This window comes from Mus caroli, chromosome 6 (assembly GCF_900094665.2).
Source record: "Mus caroli chromosome 6, CAROLI_EIJ_v1.1, whole genome shotgun sequence".
NCBI lineage: Eukaryota > Metazoa > Chordata > Mammalia > Rodentia > Muridae > Mus > Mus caroli.
Genome location: NC_034575.1, coordinates 49,760,593 through 49,773,614, shown reverse-complemented (window position 1 = coordinate 49,773,614; position 13,022 = coordinate 49,760,593). Strand labels below are relative to the sequence as shown.

The window sequence follows — 13,022 nt, the reverse complement described above, 5'->3', positions numbered from 1 at the left end:
CTGATAGAAAGATTAGTGCCATGGGGGGGAGAGGTAGTGTTAAGAAGGTGAAGGCTGCCAGGCTCTGCCTGGGTCTTTATGAGTAGGAAAGGCCAAGATCCAGCCTTGACTTCTTGAGAGAAAGAGTGAGCGCATCTAGAATTCCTTCTTTAGTGGTCTTGCCATGGCGCAGCAGAGGAAAGTATCTATTCCTTACACGGGACAATACTCCCAAGCTTGATCAGCAGATGGGCCTGTGTGGGTTCAAGGAATCTACAAGAAAACACCCACTGGGCCTATGTTTCTCCAACAGTCCCTTCATTCTGAAGGTAGAATGATCTTGACTGTTTTTCTCACCACTTGCTCCCTACTGATCAAACAGGTTATTATTTTCTCAGGCAGCCTGGACCATAGGAAGGGCTCATGCTTACCCTGGAGTCTATGAAACTAGACAAGCTAATCCTGCTCAACCCATGGCTTGTCAGGCTGGCGAGTATGAGAGCCCACCAGGCTCTCGGAGCTTCTCCTTGGCCACATGGTCAAACTGCTGCCTTACTCCTGACAGCAACACAACCAGAAGGGAACTTTCCTCTCCAGGCAATTAGAACCCACAATCTGACCACTTGGGTATCATTCAGATAGGGGGTCAAGAAGACGCAAATCACATGATCCATGAACAAGGGACAACATACCTAAGTAACTGGTCACACAGGAAGAGTGGGACAAAACTCCCAGCCCCTTCCTAGCCTGCAAAGTCATTTACCTAACACTCTAGGGGCCCATACCGTGAGACTCTTCTTCTGGTGTGTAGCAATGTTGTAACCTCATCTATGCCCTCTCAGTGTCTGAGTGGTGTCAGCCGTCTCCTGTTAACCTCAGGGCAGTGCTCCTCACACCCCAAGTCGGAGAACAGTAGATTCTATGGAGCCACTAAGAGTGAGTTCTAAGAAGGACTGAATGCAGTTGAGGCGGCAGGTCTAATTGAGAGCACCAGTGGCCAGACAAGGCACAGTCGCAATGCCTCACCATATTCATTTAAAGCCTGGGCCTTTACAAGTGTTCTTTCCCAACAAGACAGGAGGCAGAGGGACCACACCCAGCAAACAAGCCAAATGAAGCTATTGGGCTAAGCTGTGTCCCCTCAAAGGACAAGAAAGCCCTAAGTGTCTCTGACTAGGATCTTATCTGGAACTGGGGTTGCTGTACATGGCATTGCTTAAGATGAGGTCATACTCGAGCAGTGTGCTCTTCATCCAACTGAGGTCCTCAGAAACAAAGACATAGGGAGCAAGCAGCCAAGTGACAACAGAGGCAGGGCCCCAGATGCTGCATCTTTAAGCCAGGGAGCACCACAAGTGAAGGGAGACATGAACAGGTTCTCTCTGTGGCCTTTAGAGGTAGCACACCTTGGTCTGGGAGCACTGGGGTCTAGGACTATGAACAAAAGGACCTCTCTTGTTGTGGCAGCCCTAAGAAAGTCATGCAAAGCCTAAGACATCAAGCTCTTTGCTCCCTCAATGAATACGAGATGTACACATGCATGAACACACACACACACACTCACACACACACCAGAGGCAGCCACATTATGAACCCTTACAAGTTCTTTTCAGCTTTCCTTCCTGGAACCCAGCATCTGCTCTTTGAGTCTGAAGTGTCTGTGGCATAGGCAGCAAAGTCATATTTTTCCTAGGCTGCCCGGTATTCAGGTTGGACCTGAACTCCAGCTAACTATGGGAACAGAGCCTAGCTTCCTTTCCTCCATGTCGTGGGTCCCATCTCATGGGTCCAGAGAATAAGGTCGCTGGGGTTCTGGAGTGCCTTTGGGTACCTGGCACACATTGTAGTGTTCAAAGAGAGATAAGAAGCCGATGTCACTGCGTGCCTCGATGCCTCGGAGGAGCGTGATGTTCCCATCACCGGAGTCCAGCTCCACTACATCATTGAAAACATTAGACACGGCTCTCCCAGTCAGGAGAAGATTGACAAGTTCCTGTTGTTAAGAGAAGGGGAAGCTGTGTCAGATCAGCCTTGGGAGGGCGGGCAGCCAGGAGGCTGAGAACAAGGGAGAAAGGGTGGAGGAGGAAAGAACCCAAGGAAGTCGAGGACCAGAGGGCAGAGCTGAGACAGCAGAGGCTTGCTTCTTCCACAGGCTCTGATGGGAGAAATCTACCTACTGCTTCTGTCAAAGCATTTTGAGGGACTCAGCAAGCTAAATGCAAGCATTCCTTAAACAAAGACTGTACACAGGAGCCTGTCATCAGTCAGAACTGGGGGGGAGGGACCTTAGAGATGCTACAACACAGCTCCATGCTCCAGGCCATCGAGGGAGGTCAAGGATGTATCTGTGAGGTAGAAACCTAATGTAGGATATGAGTAGGGCTATAAAAATGTGTTCAGTGTTCCCTGCCCCACACAGACACACAGTCACATAACCAAGCAGCTTTGTTGGAGAGTGACCTCTGGGAGGGTCTTGAAAAATTGTGTTTTTAAAAATAAGCATTTTAATGTTTGAAATGACATTAGACTTCAATGGAAGTTGCAAAATAGTCCAGAGAGTTTCTGTGTACCCTTCACCCAGCTTCCCTCAACGATAACATCTCAGAGAACCTGCACATCTCCTAGCCAGGGAGCCAGCCAACCCTGCACACTGTAGTACCAAGGAGGTACCCTGGTCTTACTAGGGACTCACGGGGATGCTACGGAAAGCAGGGTGGGACAAGAGCAGAGGCAGGGAGGGCAGCGAGAAGGTGGTGTTGAGCCTGCTTTGGATAGTATCCAACAGACCTGTGGCTCATGCCTCACACCTAACCAAGCATCAAACGTGCAACCTCAGACCTGGACTTGGTGTCAATGGCTGAATGGCATCTCCAGCAGTATCCATCTCCAGAAGTTGTACTGCAGTGGAGCACTGAGGCTGGACACCCCTACGTCCCATCAATGGTTAGGAATAAACAAACAGCCTGATGGATGAGAAAGGACTTGTCTTGGCCATGTAGCCTGAAAGTGACAGGGCTGATTCTTCCCTGACATCTGCTGAGTGCGGCACCCATGTCACCCTTGCTACCCTGGTGGCAATCCTGCTGAGACAAACACTCCAGCTGATAGGTGGCAGCTTCTGAGGACTCTCTGGGGATGGATTCTGATTAATCCACCCCTAGCATTCAGAGCTGTGTTATCCTCCCCTAGCAAGGCTAGCATGGCCGGGGAGGCAAGCAAGCACACAGCTGTCTCCTAGGCCGCAGGAATGGCGTGGCCATCTCTTCCCAACCCATGCTCTGCAGGGCACAGTTCAGACAAGTGTTTTCTCTTGAACTGTGAAACCGATGTTCCGGGTAAAAGACACAAACACCCCTGCCCCAGTGACAGTTAGGCCTCCAATGATGGTCGCCAAGGGGCCTTCATTAGAAGGAGACAGTAAAGGGCCTCATTGTGTCCTTGAAGGGGAAATGACAAAGTAATTCAAAGGAAATAACTATTCTGAGATACTGTGCCTCAGGTCAGAGGCCACTGAGAAAGGTACTGTCTTGGTTCTGTGTGTGTGTGTGTGTGTGTGTGTGTGTGTGTGTGTGTGTAGTTGTCTTGGTTCTGTGTGTGTGTGTAGTTTTGGGGGGTTTTTTTTGGAAAGGTTTTTCCATCTGGTTTTCAATGAGAAGAAAGGTCCCTGTTCTTCCATCTGGGAGGTGTTCAAAACATCCCTCCCGGCAGGAAGTCTTCTTGAGCCAGGAGGAGCACTTACCTCCTGCAGCACTTAGGTGAGAGGACCTTGCAATAGCAAAGCTTAGCCACTATCCAGTCCATTGCTACTCAGAGTGTATGCTGAGTGTACTCTGGATTGTTTCTGCCCAGGGGGACTTTTAGAAATTCGGTCTCCATTGGGCTGGGGTAAGGTGGTACATGGCTGTAATCCTAACACATAAGGAGGCTGAGACTAGAGGGTCTGGAATGCAAAGCCAGCCTGGGTTATGTAGCAAGACACAGTCTCAAAAGAACAAGAAAATAAAGAAGAAATTTCCTTCCCTAGACCCAGGTCTGAGTCAGAGCCTGCTTTTCAACATGACCCACAGGGACTGGTGTGCAAACCAAAGCTCCGCAGCTGTGGACTGGGCCAGATGCCTCTCCCACAGGAAGGAAAGTCAAGCTCAGGAAAGGAGGAAGACACCTCACCTCCTCCTGTAAGTGTAGCGAGAGCAGGCTTGAACCCAGGCCTTGATGATGCTGGTCTAGCCTCCTCTGTCCCCCCCTCATCTAGGCAGCTCCATTCTCTACCCCCTCAACAAGAGTAAGCTCCCTTGGGGGGGGGGGAAGGGACCCAGAAGGAGAGCAAGGCCACCAGGCAAGCCAGAAGAGCAGACATTCTTCACAGCTTTCTTCCAGGGAGGGGCAGAAGCCTCACCCCCTCTGTGGGTGTCTGTTATAACACAGACCTCAAACCTGTTCTCACATGGGACCAACGTAGGTTTCCAGGGTTAGGCACAAGTGAGTCAAAATCCCAGAACAACTGGTTCCCCAGCTGGGGCAGAAGACTGTGAGTTCTGGCTCCTGCATAGCCAGAGACAGCATGTTAATAAGATCCACACAGCCATTCTTAGAGGCCTTGGGAAAGGAGGCTGTCTTCATGCAGACTAGAGATGCTCATGATGTTCTTTAGTGGCATTACCTGACAGGGAGTATGAATGACAAGTGAGGTCAGGGTCTCTCTGGTCCCCAACAGGGCTTTTGTTGTAAAGATGCAGAGGGAAGGGCTGTTGTGAAGGCAATGACCTCTGCAGGTGTAATCAATGCATGCTGCTACCCAGGATTACCAGTCACGCTGGGCATGTTTCAACAGCCTGGGCTCTGTGCAGTTCAGCACGAAGTGGAACTTGTGTTCTACCTCTTCTGCATCCCCGTGGTTCTAAGAATACCAGTCAGCAGGAAGCGTGCTAAATGTGGAAAGCAAACTGAGCTTTCTTCCCAGGTCTCCATGACAGTGAAGCCCAGAGGCAGGCTCACAAAAGCTGCCCAGAGGGTGTTTGAGATGAAGAATGAAGAAAGGCACTCGGGATGGGGAAGGCTACCCAGCTTCCCCTCTGCAGGCCCCACTGTCTCCTGACCTGTGTGCAGTATCCATGAGCTCCAATGAGATGGCTGGTGGGGACATCAAAGTCCTGCCGGACACTAGAAAGCATGAAAGAGAGAGGCATTAGTGTGTGTGTGGTGCACCAAGGAGCCAGGAGCTCTCTCTGGTCCTAGGCTATGGATTTCAGATCTTCTGAGAATCTAAGCCTTCTTGTTGCATTGTGACCCTTCTGGGGAGGTAGTAACTCAAAAATGGCCTCCATTTTGATCACACCAAAATCTAGTGAGTGAAATGTAAAAGGTCCTTGGGCTGGGAATCCAATGTCCAAAATTCATACCACAGCTACCAGGAACAGTGGTGAATGGGATGGGTTGTGTGTGCCCATCTCTGGGCCTCAGTCAAGTCAGTCTGTTGAACAGGAGAAACTGGCTGGAACGGGCTCTAATGGCTTTGCTATGGTTTCAGTATGGCTGGAGTATGTCTCCCAAGGGATCATGTGCTAAATGTAACCCCCATTGTGAGGTAGTAAGAGTGTAAAAAGTGTATACATGCATGTATAGAGGTCACAGGCTGATGTCTGATAGCCTCTATAACTCTCCACCTTATTGATTGTGTGTGAGTATGTGTGTGTGTGTACACATGAACACACGCATACATGAACATGCTGCATCGAAACAGAGGACTACTTTCAACCAACAAGTCCATTCTTTCTTCTTTCCTCCATGTGAGATTCAGGGATTGAACTCAGGTCACTAGGCTTGGTGGCAAATGCTCTTTCCCACTGAGCCATCATGACAGCCTCTGCTTTATCTTTTAAAACATTTTCTTTGAGAATTTCACATGCTCACACAATGAAATATGGTATCTAGCCTCTTTAGTCCTAGCTCCTCGCAGATCCTCCAATCACACTCTTGCCAACTTCACAATAGCCCACTAAGTGCAGGTAGTGTTGGCTATATTCGGGTGGGTGGCACTGCCTTATTTAATTTTCTTTTTTAGACAGGGTCTCTCACTGAACCTAGGGCTCACCAATCTGGCCAGACTGGCTGGCCAGTGGGCTCACTGTCTGCACCATGGAATCCTCCTGTCTCCTCAGTGGTGGGTTTACAACTGTTCACAGCCACACCTGGCTCTATTACACGAGTCCCAGGGATCTGAACTCAGGACTTCACACTTAAGAAGTGAGGACTTTCCCAACTAAGCCATCTCCCTAGCCCAAGACTGTAGACTCTTAGTAACTATGCTGTTTAGAGTTGAGGCCTTTAGGATTAGACTACAGTTGGATAAAGTCATCAGGACGAAGCCACTATGGTTGCCTTCTGATAGACTGATCAGGTGAGAGAGGGGGAGAGAGAGGGGAAAAGGAAAGAAGAGAGAGGGGTGGAGGGAGGGAGATGGAGGAGTCATGCATGTACTCCCTTTGCTTTTGTGTGGTCCCTGTACCTCCTCAGGGCCCTGCCAGCAAGAAGATCATCATGGGATTCAGACCCTCAACTCCCAGATCCATAAGCCAAAATATACACTTCTCATTTAAAACTGACCGTGTCCATGGTATGAAGTTGTTGGCAATAGAAGTCAGCCTACCATAGAAATCCTGCTCGAGGCCGTGACAACAGCCATTGCCACCTGAGCACAGGTTTTGTCTTGGACACCACACTCCCAAGATTCCCTACCCACACAAGAAAGCCCTGTCTCAAAGAAACAGCTGGCTTGCCAAAGGGCCTCCGCTCATGGATGATGGGATAGTGGGAGACCCTGGCAGCTAGTGTCCAAGGCCTGGATACCCTCTTCCTGTTACCTATGTGGCTCCGTACTTGGGACAGAACCTCAAACAGCACAGAGTGAAGAGCCTCTTACCAAAAGAAATTCTCCAAACCAGAGAAACGGGTGTACACCGAGAGGAAGCTGATGGGTGAGAGCTGGCCAGTAGGAAGCATCAAAGTCTGCAGCCTCAAAGCCCTTCCTGCCATCACCTTAGTCCTACCATAGGATTCTGGTCCTTTGGGCATCCTAAAGTAAGTCTCTCTTGATGCACCAAAATTATGTGTCCCAGAGCCAGACGGCCAGAACACAGGAAAGTAGCCATGGCCACTGACCACACATATCACAAGGCCCCCAAGCAAGAAACACTGACTACATCTATTTAATAGATGTGGAAAGAGGCTCAGACACTTGGCTACTGAGAGATGGTAAGGTGAGAGAGCCTGGAACTTAGGCCTCCATGGCTACACACAGACCTGAATGCACACTGCCCACCTGGCCCTATGCCCAGGGCCTGATCTGCTTACTACATCCACAACCCAGAAGAAGCACTGAGCTGGGGCCAAGGGCAGCAAGGGCTCAGCGACTGGTCATTTGTTTTTCCATTTAGTGAAAGACAAGCAAGAACCTGGTCTCAATAGATGCTACAAGTGTAAGGTCCCCATAATGCACACTCCAGTCCTCTTCCCTTCCCATATAACATTACAAACTCAAACTCCATCATACTTCCCCTGCCCCCCAAAAAATGTGTGAGTGTGTGTGTGTGTGTGTGTGCGGTTTTATACCTGATAGTCAAATGGGAAAGTGGTGCTCAGGAGATAAGACTCCAGGTAGAATCACAGAGATCTTTAAAGAACCACAAAAGCCCAGGGTCCTCTGGGAAGGTCTGTAGGTCTTGCCCACTAGAAGCAGACCAGCGTGCCTGGGAGAGAGCCAGCAAGGGGTGACTCACAGCAAGCACAGTGCTGGGTTGGCGCTAGCTAAGGCAGAAGAATTGATGGAAACGTTCTCTGTGGCATATACAACATCTTCTGACGAGAAGAAAATAACCTCAAAGCAGTCCTGGGGGGACTGATAAGCATCACTGGCCGCCGGCCACCTGTGGCTTTCAGAAGCAGCCCGATCTTCATAAGCTCTCGGCCGCGTGTTCACCCAGCGGGCTTGGAAGCCTGCGTCAGCTGGGAGAAGAGGGACTAGCAGAACGGACAATGGGAGGAAATGGTAATTGCATCCTTAGGTGCAAACACGATGGGAAATTCAGAAGTTGCCTGAATCTTAAAAGGGAGGGACATGTGTATTTCACATTAGGGCACCCGGGAGACGCCAAGGAGCAGCTTATGGCTTAAGAGATTTACAACTTTGGCAACCGGCAATGCCCAGTCCTCCCCTGGGGAGTTCTGACAAGGCCCACGTGTGAGGAGTGCTGGTCAGAGGCCATCCTTCTCTGCTTTGGCTACACAAGAGATCAGCTTACACAGAAGCCTGATTCAGCCCTGAGTTCTAGTGCCAGCCTGCTGTGGAATAATTGCAAGCATTTCTTCCCTAGGCCTCAGTCTCCTGTTCTGGAGCAAAATGGTCATTTTTGCTCCAAAATGGTCTAAATTATGTCTCACCAAATCCATACATTGAACCCAGCCTGAAGAAGCAAACCTGCTTATAATCCCAGTTACTCAGGAAGCAGAGGCAGGAAGACTGAAAATCCAAGGTCAAACTGGTGCCAGCCTGATCTACAGATCGAGAACCAGGGCCAGAGAAATCCTAGCTTAAAAAATAACCTCAAAGCAGTTGACAAACAAAATTAAAAAGAAAAAAGAAGGAAAAGAAAGAAGTACAATGTCAGCTGGGTTAGAGTAAGACTGTTTCAAAATTAAAAATGGAAAAGGATTGTTTAGCTCTGGTAGAACATTTGTCCAATAAATGTGAGGCTCTCAGTTCAATCCTCAGTATAGTAACACGTACACAGATACACTCGCACACAGAGAGACACACACACATGCTGACACATACACACACACAAAGACACACAGAGAGACACAGACAGACACAGACACACAGACAGACACACATACACACACAAACACACACACACTCAAGCCCCAATAACCTATGAGACCCTCACAATATGCATCTAGGGAAAATGAGGGCCTTTGAATGGGTGCTTTATATTGAAATGAAGCCAGAAGGTGGGTCCTGGCCCCACCACCCTGCAGTTATAAGAATAAGGTTCTGTATGCAGGGCATCTGTATCTGTACTACATCAGTGTGTTCCCAGCCTTGTTAGCACCAGCCTAGGATACTAGGACAAGGGACTTCCAATGTCATTGTAGACTTAAAGCTCTCTTGTAACAAAATCTTCTGTGCAGAAGTCCACTTTATAGAAGGCAAGGACAGAGCTTCTATGTTGAAGGCAAAGATTAGCTTGCTCCATAATTCCCACTGGGATCCTGAGCTACAAAAGCTAAGAGGCCAGGGTCCATCCATATGGCCATGCCATTTGCCAGAAGCTGTCCTATGCTTCAGGTCCCTCCAGCAAACTGTGCTTTCCTACACTGCAATGCTAGGAAGCACACAGTGGGAAAGCCTCCATTAACCTGGCCTGGCAGGTGGGACTCAGTAACTGCTCCCAACATCTCAGCATTTGGGAGGAATGGGCCAGGATCAAGGAAGCTGCCCTATGGGTCACCTAGTGACAAGAGGCAACAGAGAGCACTGCTTGGGAGGCCAGCAAAAACCAAGCCCCTCGAATCTCTTAACCATCTGGAGGTCCCTAAAAACACTGACCAGAGGCAAAGAATACAACAAGAGAGCCCTGCGGGCTCTAGGAGAGGACCAGTCCAAGCCAGTAATGGATGTCATTCAAGATTCAAGGCCTAAGGCATCCACACATCTCACGATAGTTGGTGCTTCTGCCGTGGAGCAAGCTGACAACACAGGATAGGATCTGTAACTGCAGATCCTTCCAAATGCTTTCTTCTTTCAAAAGCGTTGGGAGGCCAGGAGGGCAGAACCCTCATCTCTCACTGATGGGGAAACTGAAGTCCCAGAAAAGACTGGACTTCATTGTTGTGTGGCCACACGGTAGGCAGTGCCAGTGTACTACATGGTCTGACATACAGCCAGACATTAGCCTGGCCTGCCAGCTCCAGGCAGGCCAAACCCCTGAAGCCCCACCTAGGTTAGGTTCTACCAACCCTGGCTCCAGCCAGCTTGTCCCTTCACCTAAAAGTCTCCCATGTGAACTTGGCATTTGGCACAGAAACTTCTAAACAGAAGGGACAATAATAGGCGCTTGTAGCCTAGAGGCATGGCCCCATCTCTAGCCTATTTACCTGAAAAAGGCAGGTTGGTGGCCAGCTCAACCTCTGTCTATCCAAGTGACCAACCCCTACCTCCCTCCTAGCCTGAGTCCACACTGATGGAATGAGAGAACAGGGAAAGATTAGTGATCTCTGGGAACTTCTGGGATGGAAACAAGGGTGGTTGGTCCCTGACACTTATCTTTGAAAGCCTTGTGTGAACAGAAACCAGCCATCCCTTTTCTGCCTAAGCACTAGTACTTGGGCTCTGCAGAGCCATGTCCCAGGGTGAGCTCTTACACCCCTGTCCAAGAGCTGCACTCCTGCACCCCCAACCTACTTCAAAGGGGTGAGTGTCTGCAGTGAGACAGGAAGCTGTAATACAGCTGAGAAAATCTGGGTTCTCAGTCAGTGAGGACTGGGTTTAAGCCCAAAGGCTGCCATTTAAAACTTGTCCCTTCTTGGGAGTCTGTGTCCCCAAAGGCCACATGAGCATGGCAATGCCTCCTATTATGGGTTACTGTGAGAACAGAGTAAGATAAACTATATAAAGCCTCTGGCATGTGGTAAATGTCACTTCCTTTTTCTTACAATCACAACAATCAAAAACAGGAAAACAATGACTGAGAGGTCACAATTCCTGCCACCTTGACCATTCATGTCACAGCCAAGAGCCTATGGTGAATCTGAGCCTCCAAAAAGGTCAAACTGTAGCTGAGGACATCTACAAAGGATTGGGGGATATGGTTCTTCCAGGAAGGGACAGAGGGATGGGACAGTGGTCATATGGGTGAATGTCGGGCCTCTTCTTCCACGGGTGCTGTGGTTCCCTAGGATAACAACAGCTACCCTACAGGGTTGTTATAATGAGGGATCAGACCATGGAGAAGTCTTGCACATTGTAAGAGCATCATAGCAGGAGGGTCCTTCCCATGCCCAGACAGTGAGAAGATGAGAACACATGGTGTAAGGAAGCCACGCAGAGTGAAGAAGGGCCTGTCTGAAGGAAGAAGAAAAAGAAAGAACAGGGACCCATGGTCCTCACTACTTCCCAGAGCATCCCCAAGGAACCCATGACCCTGACTACTGCGCAGTGTATCCCAAAGCTGCCTGTGCCTCCTGACTCATGATCTCTTCCTGGCTCTGACACCACTCCTCTCAGCTAATTCCTAGAGAATGCTTCTTTTTTTTTTTTTTCTGTCTGACAAGCCCTAATGGCCAATCCTCACAGCCCTGCTAAGAGTTCCTTTCTACATAAAGAGACCCAGCCCTTCTTTACCTCAGAGACAGAAATACCTCATCTCTCCTTTCCTTCCTTCCATCCTTCCTATCTCCAAGGCCCATACCAATTGTTCTCATATGATCACTTTGCCCCTCTAGGCAAGAGGGGCTTTTAGGACCAGGTAATGTCCTATTGGTTCCTTACTGGTCATAACTGGGCTCCAGACCCTGAGATGCACAGCAAGTAATTAGTGGGAGAAGCTGTGAGCAAGGGAAGTCCTGATAACAGCTTCCAATAGCTAGATTCCAGGTGGCAAGTTGAAGAAGGGATAACTAAGTAGCCTAGCCTTAGCCCAGACTGCCCTTCTAGAAGGTTCAGTGTGCTACCCTCCACTCCTCCTACTGAAGTCCGCCATCTTCTTCTGTATACCTGAACCCTCAATGGAAGAAACGGGGAGAATGAAAACATGTCCTATTGGTCTACAGGTCTACACATAGACCTGAGGGTCAGAAGGGCCTTCCACTCAGCTATCAATCACACTGCATCCTGAACCACAGAATGGACCCCTCTCATGCACACCCCCAGGCTCAGTGTCCATTGGCAGAGCTACTGCCCACAGTTAGCCCTAGTGGGTACTCCCCAACTAAATTTGCCATCTCTGTAGCCTGGGGACCTAGCTCAGACCCTGACAACTAAACTTGGAAGTACAAAAGGCCATCAAGTCCCCAGGCTAATGTGGGCCTATCTAGAGCCTCGCTTTCTCTCCACCCCTCAGTCATCAGACACCTGAGGAGGTCTTGTCACCGTCCCCAGGGACGAAGATAAATGCACAGTCTATTAAACTGGAAGCTACAAGACAAGTGACACTGTCAGCTGGGTCAGCAAATCATCTTTCACTTCTCAAAGACCCCTAAGAAGTAGGAGAATGGTCTCAGACTTCTGGTCTGTTACTTGGGCTGCCACAAGATCACAAAAGCCCAAGGTAGCAGCTAGGATCCTCTCCTCTCCTTCTGGCGAGACCGCCTTCTGAGTTCACAGTATGCAGGCTAGATTTGTGTAAACTGACACAAACCAGCCATTTGAGAAGAGGGAACCTCAATTAAGAAAAATGCTTCCATAAGGTCAGGCAGTAGGCTGGCCTGTGGAGCAGTGGGTCTCACCCCATCTAACGCTGTGAACCTTTCATGTAATTCTTCATACTGTGGTAACACACACACACACACACACTCCCACCACCAACCATAAACTTACTTTCTTTGTTTCTTCATAACTGTAATTTTGTTACTTTATGAAACGTAATTAAATATTTTTCAAGACAGATTTATCAAAGGGATCTCAACCCACAGGTTGAAAACACTGCTGTAGAAAATTTTCTTTATTAGTGATTGATGGGAGAGGGCTCAGCCCATTGTGAGAGGTGCCACTTCTGGGATGGTTGGTTGGTCCTGGGTTCTATAAGAAAATAGACTGAGCCAGCTATATAGAATAAGCCATTAAGTAGCACACCTTTGTGGCCTCTAAATTAGTTCCTGCTTCTGGGTTCCTGCCCTGTTTGGATTCCTGCCCTGGCTTCCTTCAGTGATGAACAGCAGTGTGGAAGTGGAAGTCCACTAAATGCTTCCTCCCCAACTTGCTCTTTGGTCTCGGGGTTTCATAGCAGCAATAGAACTCTGACTGAGATACATCCCTTGAGGAGAGAGGA

At 49.1% G+C, this 13,022-nt stretch overlaps 1 protein-coding gene across 2 annotated transcripts in view; it reads right to left on the bottom strand.

Annotated features, from left to right (window-relative positions):
- The window catches only part of LOC110296884 (probable ubiquitin carboxyl-terminal hydrolase MINDY-4), an 88,244-nt gene that overhangs the window by 16,953 nt on the left and 58,269 nt on the right, over positions 1-13,022 (bottom strand). For both annotated transcript variants that reach the window (XM_029478745.1, XM_029478746.1), the window contains exons 10-11: positions 5,076-5,139; positions 1,811-1,972 (exon numbers count right to left, since the gene is read on the bottom strand). In XM_029478745.1, the coding sequence (XP_029334605.1) occupies positions 1,811-1,972; positions 5,076-5,139 (226 nt within the window). The remainder of the gene's footprint in view (positions 1-1,810; positions 1,973-5,075; positions 5,140-13,022) is intronic.